Below are 23390 nucleotides of genomic sequence, written 5' to 3' on the forward strand. Positions count from 1 at the left end.
TCATCAACCTGTGGGTATCGGATCCGAGCTGGCAGCTTTATTCAGCTAAGATCCAAGCTCCAGGCTCCTTCCCCTTACTCATAACCCCCTGCCATCCCTCTCTGTCCTCAGATCTCGTTTGCCGTGGCTTATTCAAGCATCTAGAACGAGTTTCCAAGCGTAAGGTTTCGTGAGTTATATAAAAAAATGTACCTTTTTTGACCTACTTTTTAGTTTAATCCATAGACGAGTGAGTGTTGTTTCCCCTTTTCTGTTAAATTGCTAAACTTGTTAGTAATTTTTCTATCTTTTAGTTTAGTCTCCCCCCCCCACCCCCCGTGTGTGTGAAGGTGTGTGCGGGTTGGGCCTATCTTTGTTACCATGTCTGAGGCCCCTAAAGCAATTTTTTCCAAATGCACCGAGTGTGGCCATAAGCTATCCCCAGCGGATGGCCACACTCGATGTGTTATCTGCCTTGGGGTTGACCATCTCTCCTCGGGCTGTACAATTTGTGCAGCCTTCAACCCCAGGGCTTTGAGGGACAGGTGGTCGAAGCTGATTCTGGCAGGACTTCTGCCCCTGGACTCTGCTTCGTCCTCTTCTCCCTCGGCGGCACCGGCTGCGACTGCAGCGGTCCCGCCTTCCATCCCTGCTTCCCTGGCCGGGACTCACCCTCCCACCTTGGCTCAGGAGGAGAGGGAATCCAGGAGGGAGAAAAGGAGAGAGAAACACCACAAGCGGCGGGCTGAAGCTTCCTCCTCGGCTCCTCCGGCTAAACAGCCTCTCCTAGGACATCCGGGCTTTCTTCTTCCCGGCTCCATTCACCTCGTTTTTCCCTGGAGCGGGAGGAGGAGACCCGTTCGCCTTCGAGGCAGCACTCCAGGCCAGCCTCGGTGGCCTCGTTTAGATTGACACGAAGTTTGTCCAATGCAGATATGGACCAGATGATGCATAGGTTTCTCCAGGCCCAATTGCAGATGGTAGTGCTCCTGCCCCCCTCCCTCTCCGGGTGGGAGCTCGACCCCATTTTTCACCCTGATTGCTCCTTCTCCGACCCACTACCGGGGTTTGGAGCTGTTGGATCCAGGTAGCATTGGAGCCGGGGGAGGCTCGGCGCCGATAGTACACCCTACTTCGTCTCCGACCGCACCCTCGAGTTTGTCGGGTCCCTTTTCGGATCTGAGCTCTCGGAGCCGTGAGCTGAGCTTTGGATCCGGAGGTGTCAGTGTGTCTTCGGCTCCATCTCAGTCGGAGCATACTGGCCCTTCGGATCCGATTGCATCGGCGCTGGCTTCGGTCCACGCCTCTGATCCAAAGGGACTGCTCTCGAGTCCTAGAGAGCAGTTCTCCTTCGGCATTCGATGTTGTGGAGAGGGTCTTGTCGAGGGATTCGAGACACCAGGCTCCTGCTACGGTTCCACCCTCCACTCCCTCTCAGGCAGGCCTACCTTCCATTACCCGGCCCCAGGGACAGCCTGCGCCTACGTCCCAGATGGTTCCCTTAGAGGAACAGGATGTGGTTGGTGAGGCATCTTCGGACAGCCTCCCCCCCCCCCCGAGGAGGTTCTTCACAAATGTTACTGCAAGAGGAGGCACTTAGACTCACCCTAGTCCCTGACAGAGGACACAGACTTAGAGGAAGGGGAAGGTTCCCCAAGGTCACACCCCAAGGACTTCTCCTTCGGAGACATTATGGAAATGCTTCGTATTAGAGGGGGGTGGTCAGCCCAAAAACCTTCCTCCGATGAGTCTGTGTATCTGGAGGCGTTTGACACAGGCCCATCTACCTCTTGGGTGTCCCCTCCCGCCGTTTCCCTGGTATATCTGATCACTACCAGGGCATGGAAGGAACCGGACACTGTGGAGCCCATACCAAAGAGACCAGACAAAATCCTCAGTCCACCCACAGATAGGACGGCTTGGAGCAAGGGTGCTCCGGTAGATGCCATGTTGGTGGCGGCTGCCACCAAGAAGGAACTAGCCCAGGAGAGTTCCTTGGTCCACCCTCCCGACAAGGAGTCTCGGACGATGGACCGCCTAGGGAAGCGGATGTTCGCTTCAGCTACCTTCTCCATAAGGTCACTGAACTATATGGCACATGTGATACGACTCCAGCGGGGTCTCATCAAGGAATACGCCTGGTCGCCCCCAGACTCCATGTCGGCCGTGGATAAGAAAACATTCTCAGCTCGAATGGCCACTCTCAAGTCCATTTCAAACACTTCCATGCGGCTTTCCCATGCTACGGAAGGAGCCGCTAGAGCTAGCAGAGCGGGCATTGTCTTATGGCGGCATGCTTGGCTCCATCTCTGTGACTTTGCGGAACCCTTCAAGGCGTCCTTCGCAAATGCCCCTTTTGATGGCTCTTCGCTGTTTGGCAAGACTGTCTGCAACACGCTGGTCCAGAGCCAGAAAGATGGGAAGACGTAGTCTGCCATCGGGATCCACTTCTCGGCTCCCCAGAGGTCCTTCTCCAGGAACCAAAGGGGACAAAAGAAGATGTGGTAACGGAAATCTCAAAAGTCCCGTTAAGCTCCGGGGCCCCTTGTCCTTCAGAGGCAGAGGAGGATAGGGTGGACACCGGCCCAGAGGCAGTGGGGGACCGAAGAATTTCGGGTCGAGAGAACCCTTTTCGATCGGCGCACGCAGCAGCCCTGAGGGGTTTACCCGACTGCTCCAGTCTGGAGGCAGTCGGGGGGCGTTTCTTGAGGCACCTAGCAGTTTGGGAGTCCATTACAACAGATCGCTGGGTGCTTCGAATCATATCCAGCGGTTACACTATCCCCTTTCTGAATCTCCCTCTCAGACCCCGGAGCCTCCCCGATGTCCCACCCAATCAAAGGAAGGCAACAGCCACAGAAATAAAGCATCTGCTAGAAAAAAGAGCAATCCAGCCCATCCCCCAAGATCAATCCGGATCAGGCTTTTACTCCAGGCTCTTTCTGGTGCCAAAAAAGATGGGGGACTTAAGACCAATCCTAGACCTGTCCACTCTAAACCTGTCGGTTGCCAAAGAAAAGTTCTGGATGGTCACCATTCAATCCATACTCCCACTCCTGCAGGAGAATGACTGGATGTGCTCTATAGACCTCAAGGATGCGTACTACCAAATTTTGATGGACAGACGATCCAGAAGGTTTCTCCACTTCCGGCTGGGAGTCAGCCACTATCAGTTCAGGGTCCTTCACTTTGGTCTCACCACAGCCCCCAGGGTGTTAACCAAAGTTATGGCAGTTGTAGCGGCCCACCTGAGGCTTCAGGGAATACAGGTCTTTCCGTACCTAGATGACTGGCTCCTGACCGCCCCCAACAGGCATCTACTAAGTTCAGCCAGGAATTACTTCCTTCACTTGGCCTCTCATCTGGGAATCTCAATCAATCTCAAGAAATCCTCCCTTCAACCAACTCAAATCTTGGATTTCATAGGGGCCAGGATAGACACATACCTGTTGAGGGTCTTCTTAACTCTGGACAGGCTTCGAACTTTGACACTCCATGTGCTGGCCCTCCTACAATCCTCGGCTCCTCCAGCGGAATTGGTCCTGAGGGAGCTAGGTTCCATGGCTGTGGCCATCAATCTGTCACCCCTAGCTCGTCTAAACATGAGTGTCCTTCAATGGACCTTGCAGGTTCAATGATCCATCCTGCAACATCCGCTGAGTGCATCTGTCCCCCTCAGCAAGGTTTGCAGGAAATCCCTACTCTGGTGGATCCAGTCCTCGGATCTCCGGGAAGGGCGCCCCTTCTCAATGTCCCCACCCCAAGCCACAGTGACCACGGACGCTTCTCGCCTCGGGGGGGGGGCACTGCATGGGCAGAACCATCCAAGGCACGTGGACTCACTCGAGACCTTGTTGCACATCAATGTCCTAGAGATGAGGGTGGTGCTTTTAGCGTTGCAAGCACTCCAGCCTCTTCTTCCCTTAGGGACAATTGCAATTCAAACAGACATGTCAGTAGTCTAGTATATCAACAAACAGGGGGGGGGAACCAGATCCTATCCGCTTTGTCGAGAGGCCATGAGAGTTTGGGATTGGGCGATCGCCACCAACCGCTTCCTCATAGCAATGCACATCCCAGGTCGGTCGAACCATCCTCTCACCATACGAGTGGTCTCTAAACCCGAGAGTAGTGAAGCAAATCTTCCTCAAGTGGGGTCAGCCTTGCTGCGATCTCATCATGTCACCTTCGAACGCAAAATGCAGCGAGTACTTCGCTCTACTTCCCCCACCAGGGGAATTCCCCAGAGACGCTCTAGTGCATGTTTGGCCATCCTGTCTACTTTCATGTTTATCCGCCTCTTCCTCTGATGGTAAAATTCCTGCAGAAAGCTTGTCTGTTGGGGAGCAGAGTGATCCTCATAGCCCCATTCTGGCCTCATCAAATGTGGTTCCCTTGCCTATGGTCTCATCTAGTGAATCCTCCATGGGTTTTGGATCCCACTCTGGATCTGATATCTCACTCCCTAGGGTTGACAACCCCAAACCTGGACAATCTCAAGCTCACAGCTTGGTTGATCCAGTTCCAATAATAGCGAGGACTCCCGGCATCTCCTCTTCTGTTAAGGCTATCTTAGTAGCCGCTCATAAACCTTCTACTAGAAAGGTCTATAAGAGCAAATGGAAACGTTTTTCGATCTGGGTGGAACATAGAAATTTGGATCCCTTTACAGCCCCAATACCAGCTGTATTAGATTTTTTGTCATATTTATTTGATCAAGGTGCCAGCTCCTCAACGGTCAAAGTCCAATTAACAGCGATTTCCCACTTTCATGTGGGAAGTGATATAGGTCCTTTAGCTTCTTCTAAGATCTGCAAGACTTTCTTAAAAGGTACTTTCTTGTTAAGACCTCCTGTTAAGGATGCGGTCCCTCCGTGGGATTTAACCCTTGTTCTCCAGGCTCTTACTGGCCCTCCCTTTGAACCTGCAGCTTCGGTGGATCTAAAATATTTATCTTGGAAAACGGCCTTTCTCATTGCTATCACTTCGGCTAGAAGGGTTTCGGAGCTTCAAGCCCTTTGTGCCAAACCTCCATACCTGGTCTTTCATAAAGACAGAGTTTCCCTCAAGACCAATCCCTCCTTTTTGCCTAAAGTTGCCTCTGAGTCCAACATTAATCAGTCTATCAGTTTACCGTTTTTTTCCCCAAATTATCATAAAGGTGAATACAAATTACATTCTTTGGATGTGCACAGGCAATTGAGGTTCTACTTGCACAGCACTGCTGAACATAGGAAATCTGAGCAACTCCTTGTATCCTTTGCTAAACCCTTTTTGGGTAAACCTGTGTCAAAAGCTACATTGTCCAGATGGATTTCCCAATGTATACTTCTCGCATATAAGAGTTCTGGCCGACCTGAACCTGTCGGAGTTCACGCCCATTCTACTCGATCGATTTCTACTTCTGCTGCTTTTTGGTCCAGAGTGTCCTTCGATGACGTTTGTTCAGCAGCTACTTGGGCTTCATCCCATACCTTTATTACCCATTACAAGTTGGATATAATTTCCAGAGGGAGGGTGTCCTTTGGCTCTGCAGTGCTCCAGAATATTTTTCCATGAGGACCTCCCAAGTTTTTGGTAGCTGGGGACTCTGTCCCACAGGTTGATGAACAAATAAAGTTAACTACTTCAGATAAAGAAGTTATGTACTCACCATAACGTTCCATCTGAGTAGGTAACTTCATTGGTCAGCAACCAACCCCCCCTCCGTCCCCTAACCTGTAGTTCGTCCTTTTAGGATCTTTGTGCTTCCTTTCCAGATGACATCAGGTTAGGATGTTTAGCTGATCCTTTGTTTTGTAGTATTCTATGATACTATAGCAAACTCGATCTGAGGACAGAGAGGGATGGCAGGAGGTTATGGGTAAGGGGGAGGAGCTTGGAGCTCGGTTCTTAGCTGGATAAAGCTGCCGGCTTGAATCCGATACCCACAGGTTGCTGACAAATGAAGTTACCTACTCAGATGGAACATTATGCTGAGTACATAACTTCTTCTTTAAAAATGAAAGAGTGGTGCTTAAATGAAAACAGAGGATCCATTGTGGTTAATATCCTTCTGGTCTTGAAGTAGTTGTATGAGCTACTTCAGGATGGTTTATTTTATGCATCCATTAAGGTGCATTTAGTGGTCATCTCTGCTTGTCTGCTAATGGGTCCTCCCCTTTCTTCTTCTCTTTTAGTAGAACAATTCATGAAAGGAGCATTACTTACAAGACCCCTTTGCAAGCAGATTCCTTTTTCGTGGGACCTAGATATTATGTTCATAAAAAATTATGTTCATAAAAAATTAACTTTACCACTTTTTGAACCATAATACTGTCATCTTATGTTCAATTCTGTTCTTATTAGAGTTTTTCATGTATTTATGATCAGAACAATCTCGGAAATGATCTTGCTTATTTTTTCATTGGTTTTAAACTTAGTATGTTTAAATGGCTTAAATGTTAAAGTAGCATTGTTGTATTAAATTTAAATCTCTTCATTACTGCTTCATTTAGAAATGAATACTTTGAGTCTTAAGATATGTTTGTTCTGTATAAGATGGTGTCATTTTGCTGCCTAGCACACCCATTGTCAGAATTCATTATTTTTGGCTCCATACTCCAAGCCATTTTTGCCAGTTTTTTATCTGATGGCCACATTTAGTTCAGCTGCTGTGCTTGTAAGGCTGTGTCATCTGGTGGTGGTTGTTCTCATTTTTCAGCATACTGCTTACAGTATAGCATGACTGCAGTGAACCTAATTCCTTGAGTGTCTTTGAACTTCTGCTTTGGAATTTTGTCCATTATTGTGCTTATAACTGTGATATAACTGGATTGGATGTAGTTCTTTGACAGCACATGCCTTCCTGTTTACTATGCTGGAGTTCGTAACTCTACGTCTCTGTTTACCTTCAGATTTATCTGTCTTGTGTTTCGGGAGCGTTGTAGGCCTGGCATTTAACAATGGCTAATGCTTTACTTCCCCACCATTTCTGGTATAATTGCTGCAGTGAAGTTACTTTCATTCTGAGTATAGCCTTGGATTACCAGATTGGAATGTCTACATTTGTAAATGTTTTTATTTGGTGACATGACTGTTCTTGGAACTAAGACATTTTTCAGTGGTAGTCCTTGGAACTTTTGGGGGAAAAGTTCTTTACATATCTGAGAGTAATTTCTGGATTTGTTTGTTGATGTGCTTTCCTGTTTGATATTGAAAAACAACTGGATATTTGATTTGCAATGCAAGTTTTGTCTGACAAGGACTGAACTTTAAAGTTTGTTCATTGGGTTTGCACTTTTATCTTTTTAGGCTTAGTTTCGTTTTGTGTTTTGTTGATTGTAGCAGCAAAAAGAGGTTCAATAACTGTAAACTGTTGGTTTGTTTCTAATTGCTTGTTTTATTTTTGCACAGTGTGATTACTTAGTGTTTCAAACTTGTAATAGTTATTTATTAAGATTTGTTTTCAATTTCTGTACTTAGTACTTTTGTAAATTTCTTGATGTTGAGGCCTTAGATTTAAATTATATGTTTTTGCAGATTCGCATTATACGATTAATTTTCTTTGTACATTTCTGGAGTTTTTCTTGAGCCTGCACTGAAAGCAGTATGTGCTTAGTTTGGATGCTTATCAAATGAGATGAATTAATGAATGGATGAGAGAGGCATTGAATTTGTTGTTTAGTAATTTTATGTAAAACATTACAGTAAAATATGAAGCACTAACATGTTTTTAACATCAGAATACATTGTCACTTAAGCTGCTGTCTTTTAAGGGTTTGTTTTGCTCTTGTTATTGATGGCATTTCTTTTCTGTTGTAGCAGAGTGTAAAAAAGGAAAAGGAGGTGGAAGAAAAGATAAAGAAAAGGGTGTTCCCTAATATCTTAGTCCCCACACGAAGACCAAGTCGTCTCGACAGCAGTGCAAGTAAAGTCTCTCTCCATAAATTTCTCATGTAACTGTAGTTTTCTTTGGTGTGGAATTTTACTACCATTAATCACATAGCATCTGAACCAAGATTCTGTAACCAATAACAGTGAAGTGTGAATTTTCACTTAATTTTTTCACTTCTTAATTGGAATATTTAAGACTTGCACAGAAGTCATACAGCTGTAAAATGTCTAGGATTCTAATATGGGGCTTAGTTATGGAATTCATTTTCTACCTGTTTACCTTTTTGTGAATCGATTCATTCAATTTTAGTGGCTTTTCTCACACTATAACTATATTGTGCCTATACTTTGACCCTTCTTTTTCACCTTAGAATGACCACCCTGTTCATTTTTAAATAACTGTTCCTTTACTTATTGTATTTATTTTTTTATCCCCCCTGACTTTCCAACCCTGTACATCGGCACATTGTTCCTCCTTGGCTTCCCTGTTCATTATTCCCTGGATCTCCCAATTGTTGTACCAGCTATCACTTTGCAAGGTGGTCTTCCATTTGATCAGTGAGTCAGCAAGGGATCCAGTGGGGATCAGCAAGCATGAAGATTGCCATGAGAATGTCTGCTCCTTGTCAGTCATTTGCCTAAGCTCTGAGAAATGGCTAGTGTTGTGAAGTCAGAATGTTGTTCCCACCCGATATATCAACCTTAGATGAGTTACAAGGCTTCTGATCTCTACCAGACATCACATAGGCATTGAGTTTTCCTCCAAACCTGTCCTGGAGTAGGAGAGTGGATCACTGGCTGCTTTATTCTATCGGGTCAGACAAGCTCAGACAACCTTACCAGCAGCCATTGACCCTTCCCAGTGATGCAGACCGGTACCATGCCGCTGCACCAGCAGGCTGGCTTCCTTTACTTAAAATTTAACTTACATATTTTTCCTCTTTTCATTACTAGGATGGGAGTGCAGAGGATAAGGCTGTGAACTACTAATTTTCTGCTTCCTGTAGTCTGGTATATGGGGTGTGGCTGTGTCCACCTTCATCTGCCTGCAGTATGACTGAGCAAGTCACTTAACCAGACAGTGCCCCCTCTATCACCCCTGAAAAAAGTGACTTTTTTGTCCAGTGGGTTCATCTCTTTAACAAGTAAATAAACAAATGCAAATGTCAGTTTTTCTGGGCAGAGCACATTTCTAATTGGTTTGCCTGAATATATAGATCTGCAACATTTCACGGCTCACTTGTGGGTGAGGCAAGTCATACAGTAAGAGTTCAGATGCATTTTGTTGTACTGTTCCTGCTCTCACTATTCTCCAAGTTATCCTGAATAGGCCACAGGCTATAGAAGTCCAATACTGCATTTTAGAGATTTATTCTGGCATATATTTAGTATGGGTCTATAAGTAAAGGTTTACTACTTGAAAATTGTCAAAATACTTCATTTTTTTTGTCTCGCAAGTAGACATTGTGATACAGAATTAATGTTTTCCCGTGGTTCTGTTGGTGCATATTTGCCTGACTTCTGACCTCCTAAGATGTGCTTCTTGTTTTTTCTGTCTACAGAGATGCAGGTAAACTGTAATTAAAAAAAAATGCTTCTTCATTTTGTGGTACAAATGAAGCTTAGTGTTTTTAAAAAGTTGTTCTGTCTGTGCACAAGCAGGCAGTCTGTCATATGAACCTCTTTTTGTGGTGCTCACCTTTCATTAAGTCCTGACATAACGGAATAATTGAGGGTGTGGTTAATTATTTGGATATATGGTGTTGATGGCAAATCTGAGACTGCAACTACTTTTGTTTACAACAGAAGACCTTATTTGAAAGGTTTGTTAAAGGGGGGGCAGAGTGCAAACACTGTTGGGGTATCTTTAACAACCCCTCCCATTGTGTGTAAACATGGGATGTGTTTTCCATGTGCTTAAATTTTGGAGGATGCACATTTTACCCTGTCGCCTGTTTCTGGAACATTTAATACTAGGACATTGAGATATAAAGGTATTTTAGTTGTAACACCCCAGTAGTGGTCTACTTTGCTAGGTGTACCTCTTGTGATCTTTTTATATAAGCAAAACGGAGTATGCATTACGTGAATGCTTTTATGAGCACAACTATGCCATTAAAAAAAAAAGAGATGAGTCTAATACATTATACAAGAACACAAAGTTGTGTATTGGTTATAAGAAGTTTTAATTTTTTGTTTAATTTTTGTTTAATTTTTTGTTTAAGGAAAGGTGTATATGTAAACGTATATACATAAATGCATATATATATATATATATATATATATATATATATATATATATATATATATATATACGGTACTGTTTTATACTGTTCTTATCTTGCTGCTGCTTGCTCCTATCCTGTTTTTAAATGTCTTGGAGAGAGCATAGCTATATGAGAGAACACACTGTCTTTCCACTTTCGGCAGCATCATGTTAAGTGCAGCTAACTAAAAATTAGTCTGACTCTCCTGCCTTCAGCCCCTCCCAGTAATGCACACAAGATAAGAAAATAAAAAAAAATGATATAGTCAGGGAAAATATCCATTAAAGCAACTGTTGTGTTTTCTGTAGCAGCAAACTCTGCACAAACATTCATTAACATAAATCTGGCTATAAAATGTATCTTGGTCAGATGCCCTTTGTCTGTATTGTTTGGAGGACAATCATGATTTTTAGCTCTTAGGAGTATTGTGCTAAATTCCTTAGTGCCACAAGATTAAAAGGGACAGTAATGTTAAATAGATCTTGATTATTTCGCAGAAATCATCAATGATGCAGAAGGTAAAGTACAGAGAGCATAAGAGACCACATTTGCTCAAAGCATTGTTTCTGGCTGCTGAAGGTTTTAACTTGGAAAGAATTTCATCTTTGGTTTGGACAGTGCTCTATTTAGACTCCTTCAAAGCTGAAGAAAGTCTGAGCAAATGATATTTGGAATTGGTATGTCTCACTTCTTACTCATAACCCTCAGAAATGATTAAGGCTGTAGCAAAGCTAGTTTATTTCAGTGATGCTATTAGATGAGGATGGGTGCTGCTTCACCACAAAAGCTCTCTAAACTGGATGAGATTCTGAAAAGGCCAAGAGAGAAATTCTTGCTTCTCTGCATTTCATACACCTATAGGTCATCTGTCATGCAGCAGATGAGACTTGGATTCCTTCTGGTGTGGCCGTCTTATGCCTTTTTTTTTTATCTCACTCACCTTGGCCACTGTGCATTGGAGCAGTATCTATGACATGTTATTGCTGACTACTTGAGTAGTGTCTGGCTCATCCAGAAGCAGTTTTAGTCTTTAATTCTGTGGAGAGCAGAAGTATGCGGGTTCTGTCCCCAAACCAAGTGCTTGGACACATGCTGCGGTACTGACAATGTAGTGCAGCATACATGGAATGGTGTACTGCTGAGGTGCCAGCCTTCAGCTTGGGTATTACACTTTAGTCCCATCTGCCTGAGGTTCTGGTTCATTTGGATGCTAATGATGCTGTAGCATTTATCAAAACAAAAATAAGAACTTTTTATTAATTTTCCCATTGAACTATAAACAAGTTTAACAATAAAAAGAAACTAAATGTATTTTGGGGAAAAAAGTGCATGTCATAATTAAATGTTCAGATTATAACTTTTCAGTTTCCTTTTTGATCTACAACACAAATTTGCATTTAAGCTGTCTTTTATCAATGAAACTTGATGTCAACCATCAGGCCATTTCATCACTCTTTCCCCCAGTAGTCCCAGTGGCTTTTAGTTTTTCTTGCATGTTGAGTATTTGCTTTGTTTATCCCCCTTTTTATTTTTTCATTAAAATTAATTTGCCTTATTGTTTTACACATTTAATTTCACATTTATTTATTATGTAATGCTGAATAACACCTTATCATCCATGTTTTTCACTGAAGAACTGATACCACCCTTTCCCACTCTTTAATTTTCTTTCTAGTACTTTATATTTCAAGCACAAAAATATCACATTCACATCAGAACATTAATTTCCATGTCCACAAAAACAAAATTAATTTTTCCAGGGAAAGGCTGCAAGTCTGTCTGTTGTATTGTAAATATGCTAACCAAGTTAAATCATCCTTTGTGGTAAGAGAGTGCCACCTTGCCCATGAGTTTTAGCAACTTTAATTAGCATGTAGGAAGTTTAATCTGCTGTATTATGGCACACAGAAAAAAGTGCCATTGTTTTAACTTCAGACTTTCCGTTCCTTAACCTTAGCATTTCTTCCAGGGACTCTACAAATCCGTCTGTTTTCATGCTTTGCAAGAATACATGTTGCCTTATTGTTCTTTGTACCTTTCCTCTAAGTGCATTCTCATCTCAGCTGTATATGTCCTCTCTTTTGTGTGACTTGCATTTCTGTACAAAATTCCAGATGCACAGTTTTACTAATGTCCATGTCCACTGTATTTTCCCCAGTTAGTTCATTTTCTTTCTTCTCTAAACTTACCCAGAGTGTTTTGCTGCAATACTGCCTCCTTCCTTCCCTTTAATGGGTTCATAGGTGTGTACTAGGCTAATGACCCTGGAGCCTTTACAACCCTAGCCCATAGGATTACCCTGGCATCGTGCCAACCGACCTTAGTTCCCATTGCCACTGTCAAGTAGAGCCACTGGAGTGATCCCCAGGGTGAATGTTCTATTTCCCATCCACTCATCAAGATCCCTCTTGAAGAGGGTCAGTGAGGTGTTCTGTTTGCCATGTATGGGAAGTGTATTTCCCATAGCATGGGCAGTCTCTGGGTTATGGGCCTGTCCTTCCAGCATGTTCTGTTGATTGTGGTAATGAGATTGTGGTCTGTGGGAACGTGTGGTGCGGAGGGATTGGGATTTTTTTAGATATAGCATTTCTAACAGAGCTGGGTCAGACATGGCTTTGTAAGTCAAGCAGAGATTGCCTCTAAGTAGACGATATGAGACAGACAATAGTTAGAGGTTTTTGAGTCTGTCCATATAGGACAAGTGTTTAAGGCCTAGGATCCTCTTTGTGAGGTACTTTTGCGGCCTCTCCAGTTGTTTCAGGTGTCTAGTGAGGTGCATGCCAAATGGGACATTGTACTCAATGACTGGCATAATGAGGGAAGAGTAGAGAGAGACAATGACCTCTTTCTTCCTGGATGCAGAACCCTTAGTAATGAGATGTGCCACACAGAAGGACTTTCTGACCACAGTGACAATGTGGTGGTCAAAAGAGAGGTTGCTGTCAACCTGTGTTCCCAAATCTCTTCTAACACCTTCTGTGTTTAGTGGACTAAAATCAGTGTGGTAATTCATGGGAAATGGGTTTTTCCCCAGAGCGGATGACAACACATTTTTTTGGCATTGAGCTTAAGGCCATGGTTCTAGCACCAGTCATTTGTCTCAGTGAGGCCTTTCTGTAGGATGTCAACATCACTTGGGGAGTTAATAATAGCTCCCAACTTGCAATTATCTGTGAACTTTATCAGGCAGAGCCCCTTCGTGTTGGCCTGGACTTCAGAGAAGTAGATACCAAACAGGAGAGGACCCAGGACCGAACCCTGTGGGACTCCACTCGTGACTGATCAGCAGTCTGACTTGGAGTCAGCTACTTACACACTGTGGGTTCTGTCTATGAGCCAGTTTGCAACTCACCTAGTGATATATGTGTTGTTGCCTAGCTTAGTGAGTTTTTCTATGATTCCTGAGTGGGGAATGGTATCAAAGGTCTTGGACAGATCAAGGTAGGCTGTATGAACCATCTTGCCTTCATCCACAGCTCTGCTGACTGACTCATAGAAGTCGACCAAGTTGAGCAGGCATGATCTACCCATCACAAAACCAAACTGTGTGGGATCCAGAGTTTGGAGATTCCCTATATCTTTGTTTATTAGGTCCCTGATGGTGCATTCCATAGCTTTGCATATCAGACTCATCAAGCTAATGTGGTGATAGTTCCCTAGGGTCTGTAGTCGCTGCTCCTTTGTGGAGAGGGATGACTGTAGCAGTGCGCCATTCTGTAGGGACAAAGCCTGAGGTGAGGCTGTGATTGAACAGGGCACACAGGTTAGGTGCCAGTTCACTATATAGTTCATGTAGAACACAGCCAGGGATATTGTCAAGTCTCATAGAAGCTGTATTCTTGGCCTTGGACGGTGCTATTTTAAACTGTGCAGCAGTAATGCTGGGTGCTTGGTAATCTGCTGGTATTGTGATTGGTCCTTTGGGGAGGGATAGAGGGGTAAAGTTGGCACTGAATCTGTCGGCCAGTATATTGGCAATATCTGTTGGCTCGGTATAGGAGGTACCATTGTGCAGTAGCTCAGAGCAAATCTGGGTATTGCCGTGGAGATGCTTTACATAAGTATAGAAGGTCTTGTGGGTGTTCTTCGTGTTTCACTGTTGCAGTCTTTACATTTGGGTTATCTGCTTGCAGGTAGCCCTCAGTCGGCCTGATTATCAAAATCTTGGGTCCTGCGTTGGTTACTGTCTCATCTTCCATGACGTCAGGTAGTCAGGGGTATAAAGCATGCAGCTGACACCATTACATCACTCTTTCTTGCCGTGCAGTGCCCGAAGCAGAAGCAGTTCACACCTGCCAGTGGGCTGACTCTTGAAAGTTTCATTTTCGAGTTTCAGATCCGAAGTCTTCGAAAAAGCTGAGTACCCCGTTAGGGATCCTTTTTCTTGCTCTAAACCGATGTCAGTAAAAGTTAACAATTGTATTTCTTGTGGAAAGCAAATACCTCATAAAGATTTTCATTCGTACTGCATTCCTTGCTTAGGCCCAGACCACGACATCCCTCGCTGTCGGTTTTGTGCCTTATTCAATCATCGAACTATTCGTCATCTGTTCATTTTTGCATCTATTTTGGTACTCAGTTAAATTATCCAGAAATGGCTTCGATAAGCCATCCGACTACTGACATTCTAAAAAAACATAAAGAAAAAGACAGAGACAGACCGCCTAGGTCCATAGCTGCCAACGACGCTTCCGTTCAGCTAGTTGCCAGTTTGCCAGTACTCAGTGAGGCGCTTTCGCAGCCCCTGATACCTGCTACTTCAGATTCGCAGGCCTCTACTGAGACCTATTCAGAATCCAGTATGCTGCGAGATCCTTCTTCGTCTATGGAACCTGCGGATGTCTCTACCTTGGATGGGTCCGGAGCCGCTGTGCAGGCACCAGCTTCTGAGGGTGTATTCAGACCTACTGACTTTCATATTAAACTGACACCATCTTCTTTTTCAAGGCCTAAAACTCAATCCACACCTGTAAAACTGATGCCCAGACCGCATGGTCAGGCCCCCTGTGCCTAAAAAACAAATAAGAATGGCTGAAGACCTTATTACTATAATCCGGGGACGCCACCCTTTTCCCCCTAAGAGACCTAGAACTGATTGTCCTTCTGATTCTTCGGATCAGGATTCTGAAATTTCTGTTTCTTCTGATAACCAGGATTTGCCCTTGTCTACCTATGAGGATTCTGATGCAGTGGACTGCATTCCCTCTGCTTCCCCTCCAGAAGATTTCTCTTTTGGTGAAACTTTGCATACTCTTAGGGAGCATTTCCGCTGGAAAAGCCAGGATTACTCTGACTCTAAAAAGAGGTTGAGGGAATTCTTACTCCTACCTCAACACAGGCCTTTAGCTATCCCTCCTGTATTGGACATTGTAGATGCCTTCATGGAATCTAACCTGGCCCCAGACACTTTACCTCCGGCTCCCAGGAAACCTGACAGGTGTTAGAGTACCTGACTCTGAAGTTCCTCTTTAAGAATCCTACTGTAGATCCAGAGACTATTTCACAGGGACTATTTCACAGGGATCCAAAGGCATTAAGGCTACTACTGCCAAAAACCCTACTCCCTCTGATAGAGATTCCAGGGCACTGGAGAGATAGGTTCATAGGTTGATACTAGGCCATCTGCCCAAGGGCATTTATAAGCCTAGCCAGAGTGTGTTAAGTGATGAGTAGAGGGGCACAATGACCTCTCTTGATCTAGATGTGAATCCTTTCATAAGGTGGGCTATATAGAAGGTCTTTCTAACCACTTTGGCAGCGTGATTGTCAAAGGAGAGATTGCTGTCTACTTGGGTCCCCAAGTCCCTAATTACTTCCATACTTAATGGATTACCACCTATGTGGTAATTTGTGGGCACTTTTGTTTTTCCCAAAGGGGATGACTATACACTTTTTGGCATTTAGCTTTAGGCCATGGCTCTGGAACCATGGTGCCATGATGGGGGTAAGAAGGTATACACTTCTACTACTTTGGCCATTAGGGCCTTAAACTGCCAGTTTCATATGTTAAAGTATCAGCAGCTTATTATTGGATTACTTAAACAGAAAATTATGTTGATTCCTGACTGTGCTGAAAATAAAGACTTGCAGGATTTTATGCATTCTGCTGAACAAGTTGGTAAACATACTTTGCAATGTGGTTTTGATTCCTTAGAGGCATCTTGCAGGGCTGCTGTCACTGGGTCTGTACTTAGAAGGCATGCTTGGCTTAAGGAGCAAACTTTACCATGTATCATGTTAAAGCTCAATTACTGGATGCTCCCTTAAACCAAGACCGCCTGTTTGGTAACAAAGCAGTAGTAGTACTTAAAAAGATGGAGGAAAAAAGCTAAATCTATGCAAACTGTTAAAGATTTCCTGCAAGTACAACCTCCCAGATTTAGTACACACTGGCCTTCTAAGAACTGGTCCTTTCCTGTCTCTTCCAGGCCTTCTCAGTCCAAAACCAGGACCAGCATACCACCCAGGCTTCAGTCTCAAGGTACTCACAGGCCTAAGCAGTGGGGGGCTTCCTCTTCCAAAGCTAGAAGTGGTAAGGCACCCCCCATAGTAAACTGTCACAATGACTTAACATTAAACCTTCTAAGCCCTGCTCAACTGACTGTTCCTTTAAGGGGAAAGATCACCATGCATGCAAAAACCTGGGAACTCATTACCTAAGACAAATGAGCTCTAAATATAGTTTCCCAAGGATACAGATTCCACTTCCACTCCTTACCAACCCCAAACGGTTGGCCAGACCTCCCCCCAAATCAGTGGGCAGACGCTCAACAGCAGGTTCTCAGTCTTCTAAGTATCAGGGCTATTCAGTCTGTCCCAGAAGAGGAATGGGGACAAGAGTTTTACTCAATTCTTTTCCCGGTACCCAGAAAAGACAATACCTGGCATCCTATCCTGGACTTGTCTATCCTAAACACCTTTTTGGTAATCCCAAAATTCAAAGTGCTAACTCTTCAACTGCTTCCCATGCTAGGCATAAATGCCAGGTTGGCAACATTGGATTTAAAGGACGCTTACTTGCACATCCCAGTAAGGGAATCTTGCAGAAAATGCCTATGCTTCAGAGCAGGCTACATGCACCATCAGTTCTCTGCACTGCCCTTTGGCTTATCTACTGCGCCCAGGGTATTCACAGAGTGCCTAGCTCCAGTCACTGCATTTTGCGGGCAAAGAAATATTCAAATATACCCATACCTGGACGATTGTCTAAGTCATGCAGAAAGCCAGGACATACTATTAAATCTGGCATTTGTAAAGAAACTGCTAACCTCACTGGGGTACACCATAAACGAAAAGAAATCTCGCCTAGTACCCTGCCAACAAATTGTATTTTTGGGAGCAAGCTTGAATACAACTTCCCCAGATGGCCTATCTCATGCCAGAGAAGTTTATTTGACAGCCTACTTCAAACTACTGGCCACAAAGACCCAGCTATCTGCAAGGAAAATACTGCAAGCCCTGGGGTTCATGGCCTCTTGCATTCTACTAATTCCATATGCAAGACTGCATATGAGGAAACTACAATGGTATCTAAAAAGCCTTTGGTGTCTCAGGACCTGGAGTCAATGATTCCCATCATTCCTTGTATAAAGGCAAAGTTCCTTTGGTGGGCAGAGGCCTGCCACCACAACAAGGGGCTGCCATTCACTCTACGTCGTTCAAACCCTAACAACAGACACATCAGACTATGCATGGGAGGCTCACTTGGCAGGGCAGTGCATTCAGGGCAAATGGAACCAGAGTCAAATGCACCTGCATATCAATCAAAAAGAAATGTTAGCTGTACAGAATTCTCTGACAGCCTTCAAGGACCACATTCTTCCAGGACAATTATTGGTAAAGACGGACAACACCACTGTTATGTGGTATATAAACAAGCAGGGGGGAACTCGCTCATACCCCCTCTGCAGACTAGCCATGGGTCTGTAGAACACAGCCTTGGGCTACCAAGTACACCTACAAGCTCAATTCCTGCCAGACAAGCTAAATACACTGGCAGATGACCTAAGTAGAAATCTCATGGATCCACACGAGTGGAAACTGGAGCCAAAGATATTCAACATTCTGAGAAACAAATGGGGGAAGCCCAGAGATAGACCCGTTTGCCTCCCCTCAGAACTACCAATTGGACAAATTCTGCACAAGGACTCTCCACAGACAAGCTTGGAAAGTGGATGCCCTGTCCTTTACATGGGAAAGCCTCTCACTTTATGCCTTTCCCCCTCTGCCTCTCCTCTCGAAAGTTTTACTAAAGAACAAACAGGACAAACCAAGGACAATACTCCTTGCACCAGACTGGCCACGCCAACACTGGTACCCCCCTCTTGCACAGTATGTCACTACTGGAACCATGGCACCTGCCTCAGACTCCTTCCCTGCTGTCCCAGCAGGAGGGCCAGATTCTGTACCCCCAGCTTCAAACCCTGAACCTGGCAGCCTGGCTAATTACCTGAGTTCTCCTATACCATCCCTCAGCAAACAAGTGCTGGATGTCATCCTGGAGGCAAGGAGGCCTAGTACTAGAAAATCCTATGCTGAAAAGTGGAAAAGATCCTGTTCCTGGAGCCAGACTCAGGGGATGGGCACAACAGTGCCCAGTTTACCACATATTCTTCAATACTTAACAGAGGTGCTTCACAAGGGCATTTCCTTTTCTTCCATTAAAATTCATGCCTCAGCCATTTCAGCACATTATAATACTGAGACACACCCCTCTTCTCTCCCCCTCCCCCCACTGAAACAATTCCTCAGAGGGGCCAAAAATTTAAGACCACCCAGGAGAGCTCCTACTCCTGCCTGGGACCTTAACTTTGTTTTGGAAAAGCTCACACTACCTCCTTTTGAGCCAGCTGCAACTGCGGAGTTGGAATTCCTTTCTTGGAAAACAGCCTTCTTTCTAGCCATCACTTCAGCAAGAAGGGTGTCTAAATTACAAGCCCTCATGGCATTGGAGCCTTTCATCATCTTTCATGCAGACAGGGTGTCCCTCAGGGCCAATCCTTCCTTTATGCCCAAAGTGGTATCCAGTGTGACCCTTAATCAGTCCATTCATTTGCCAACCTTCTTTTCTAATCCACAGAATAAAGGGGAACGAATACTGCACTCTGTGGACATGCACAGACAACTTAGATTTTTACTTGGACAGACCAAGTCTCTCAGGAAATCTTAACAGCTGCTAGTTGCCTTTGCTGCAGGGGCAGAGGGGAAGGCCACTTCAAAGCAAACCATTTCTAAGTGGATAGGCCATTGCATTCATTTCTGCTATAAGCACCATGGAAAACCTACCCCACAGGGGATAAGACCCCATTCTACCAGGGCTGCATGTTCCTACCAGGGACATCCTAGAAGCTGCTACCTGGAGTTCTGTACATACCTTCACCAAACATTACTACTTGCCAATTTTTCTCTAAATCCAGAGCTGGTTTTGCCACTGCAGTCTTGCAGGGCCTAATAGCTACTCCTAATGCTCAATGACTGCCTCCTCCCTTCCTTAGCTTTGGGAGTCTACCCAAATGTAATGACTGCAATAGTGAAACACGATGGACATAGTACAGTTGTGTACAGTTAACAGAAATGTAGATGTTAGAGCAGGGGTGTCCAACCTTTTCAGTTGCAAGGGCCGCATTGAGTCAACAGAAATGGTCTGAGGGCAAGTGAGGACCAAAAAAAAAAAAAGGTCTCTCACATAAACTGAAGAGCAAAAAAAAAAGGTTTTTGATTGAACAAAAGAAGCTCAGTGTTTACCAATTTTTTCAATGGTCCATATGCCAGGTATACAGGCTAATCAAAAAAAAAAAAAAAGAAATACTGCTAGCACAGTGATTCCCCCTGTAGACTACTTGAAAACTAATTGGCTGCCATAGCTAACAGTTAGCAGCCATCAGAACTACAAATACAGCAAGAATGAATATTTTTAAATTGTTATATTAGCGGACCGGAGTTCCACTGTGGCAACCCCTAACCGGGATAAGCCGCCCTAAAAAGACACAACAACAACAACAACATATTCAGCAGCTATTGCCAGCTGCCATTCATTAACTTGCATAACTCAAGTCTCAAATGTTGCTTAGTGGAGTAACACACAGCAGTGCAAGTGGATAGTGCCAGACTTTAAGCTTCTGATGAGCATTCTGTCATTACATCCCCCCAGTTATATTTAATAACAGTTCGCTTTCCTCAGTTCTGATTAGATAGGTAGGATATGCTTTTCCTTGCATTGCCACTGTGCAGCACCATGTGGGTCCTAAATGTTTTCAGCTGTACAACATTTAGCACTCTCTGTGCGAGACTTAATTGGAATCAATCTTGGCATGCAGTGAAGTCCGTTTTGTGTGTTTGTGTGTGTGTATGTGTGCGCACACGCACACACACACAACGCCCAGCAGTGGTAGTGCAGGATCCATGCACTGCCTTATCTGTCTACCAGTAATCCAGTTTTGCAAACTTTGTAATGCACCAGCCATTTTGCATCAGTGGATACTGGAGTTTTAAAATATTTAAAAATTATAACAGCTGTACTGTTTCATTAGCTGAAAACTGCACTTTCAGTGGATGTACAGTACTGTGTTTATTCAAGACTTAAACATGTCAGCTTACAGATTGCTTTAATAAAGTTTAATTCTTTCAAATATACATATATATATATATATTGCTGCAGCTAAAAAAATCCCTGACTACAAGCAATGTGGTACAATATTGCTTAAATGGGTATGATATGGTAAATACGTTTTTCAAAGTCACTTTTACAGGATAGAGGAGGAACTATCATTTGCTGTGAGAATAATGACTATTCAACAGGTACCCTTTCCCATCAAACCACACACACACACTCACACACACACACAAATAAGACTACATAAATTCATTAGTTTAGCAAACTTTAGTGACAGTAGAATTTGATCAGCCCAGTTAACTAAAAGGCATGTAACTTTTCAGACATGCACAAATTCAAATTCCTATTAGAATTAGAGCAAATCTAACATCTGTTTTACATACACATACAATACATAATGATATTAATGGTGCATCTCTTTTTAAGCTCAATGGTTAATGACATTAATTTCCTAAAAACTAGCTTCAGCTCTTGAGTTACTAGGATTAGAGCAAATCTAACATCTGTTTTACATACACATACAATACATAATGATATTAATGGTGCATCTCTTTTTAAGCTCAATGGTTAATGACATTAATTTCCTAAAAACTAGCTTCAGCTCTTGAGTTACTTTCATTTGACCTGATTTTTACTGAACTAGAATTAAACTGAACCTATTTTAGGAGCTTTTCCATTAATCTTGCAAAACTGCTATTAACAAAATAAGGTCTACTAGAGACACACATCTCAACTGATCCTGATGTTCAGGGATATTTATGATCTTGGCTCAGAATGTTGCTCTGTCCCTCCCAATCCCAGATAAAACTGATGATTCTTAGGAAGAAAGGGTGGTGGATTATACAAAATAAAAATAACACTAATTAGGGCTGCAGAGTACTTTTATTTCAGAAAAATGTGTATTAATTCAAATTCTCTTACTATGTCATATTCACAAGTTAAAAGAACTATTATTTTCAAAAGTGTCCCTTCCCTGATCATCAGATATGATTAGAAATTCAATTTATTTTAAGGTTTGCTGCTTTTTATAGGACTCACAGTCATCCAAAAAAGAAGAAATAAAGAAAGCAAGAAAGAAGGGAAAAAAACATTGTTAATACACAGCTATGATTCAGCTCCCACCATTAAAGCAAATAAATATACCATTCAAATGTATTCAAGTCTTAACACTAAAATACCTCTACCAGAACTCATGTGTTCCACCTGCACCCCCCCTCTGCTAGAGTGCTAAGGGTACATACACACAAATATTATGTGGAACCATTCAAGAACAGTCTGGCTGTGTCATACCTCGACCACAGCAGCACCTATGTGCCCTGAGCCACATTCACTCTTCTCCCTACAACTAAACCTAACCCAAACAAGTGCCCCAGGTCTGCCACAACTGGAACAAACTTATACATGCTGTTTGCCTCAATGTAAGGTTAAGAAACTTGTAGCATGACCCATATTTATAGCTTAACCTCCAAGTAGTCCTGCAAGCCAGCAACACCATTTTTTCTGGGAAAGGCTCCACAGCAGAGAAACAGAAATTCAATAAATTACAAGATTAGGGTGCTTTTCCTGAAACATTAAATAAAGTTAAGATCAAAAACAATAAACCAGCAGCAATTGTTATTTCACAAAATTCCACAAACTATGAATAATAAATTCAACGAAAGATGATACTCATGAGGCTATCCCATTTCATTTTATGAAGCTGCATATCTGAATCACTGTATGGCGTGGATTACAGACAGCAGTGTTGCACAGCAGGGCACTCCTACAGTGCACCCTTATATTACTTAGTGCTGGAGCTTGGAAGAACTTCCTTTAATAATTTTCTGATTATGAAAAATGATAGCTCAAAGTTCCCAGTAGCTGTCTACAGCCACTGACACTGTGTCCACAGATACTGAGCAGAGTTCTGTCCAGGCTTGTGACACTAATGCCTTTTTTAAAGAATATACTTGCCCAGCTATAGTTTCAGTGCACTACTAGAAGAATGATTTTCTGAATGTGTGTGTGTGTGTGTATGTTTGATAATCCCACTGTTGTCACCGAAAAGCTATACTAACTTTAAATAATTTTGTGCAATGAATGTTTTGTACAGGAATGCATCTGAACATATCTTTAACTACAGACCGGTAAAGAATTTTGCAATTCTTAAAATCCTATTATTTATGCATTTGTTTACTTTTGCTAACTTGGTTCAGTCCACTAGGTAGACCCTATTCCCAGAGAAGGTCCAAGCTAGTATTCTGAAAGCTAAGTCTATAAAGCTGCAGTATGTAGCAGTCTCTTCTTTAAGTTATTATGAAAACTGTGTAACAAACTCTGGTTACTGTAGATTTAGCGACTTACCGACTTACAGGAGATGTGTAGTCAGTGTATTAAATTAATAAATATAATAATCCCCCTTCGCCGCGATCACAATCCTCTTCTTTCAAGCTGTTTATCACGAATATATCTAGCGACGCAAAAAACGACCGGACGGTGCTTTGGCGCATGCGCAGACCAGCTGAAAGATGCTGGCATGAAAAAAAAGGGAAACTAGTACTGTGGCGCATGCGCACAAAAGCGAAAGGACGCGGACATGAAAACACACGTTAAAAAAGTTTAATTACTACTTAACTGTTCTTAACGGGTACTTAACGGGTCGCGGGCCACATGGAAGA

The 23390-nt window shown here is 43.4% G+C and overlaps 1 protein-coding gene across 2 annotated transcripts in view; it reads left to right on the forward strand.

Moving 5' to 3' along the window:
* ARHGEF12 (Rho guanine nucleotide exchange factor 12) overlaps nt 1–23390 on the forward strand; it is a 3716336-nt gene that overhangs the window by 2067235 nt on the left and 1625711 nt on the right. For both annotated transcript variants that reach the window (XM_044081016.1, XM_044081015.1), the window contains one exon: nt 7783–7888. In XM_044081016.1, the coding sequence (XP_043936951.1) occupies nt 7783–7888 (106 nt within the window). The remainder of the gene's footprint in view (nt 1–7782; nt 7889–23390) is intronic.

The sequence above is a fragment of the Protopterus annectens genome, chromosome 8.part0 (assembly GCF_019279795.1).
Source record: "Protopterus annectens isolate FY-2018-M chromosome 8.part0, PAN1.0, whole genome shotgun sequence".
NCBI lineage: Eukaryota > Metazoa > Chordata > Ceratodontiformes > Protopteridae > Protopterus > Protopterus annectens.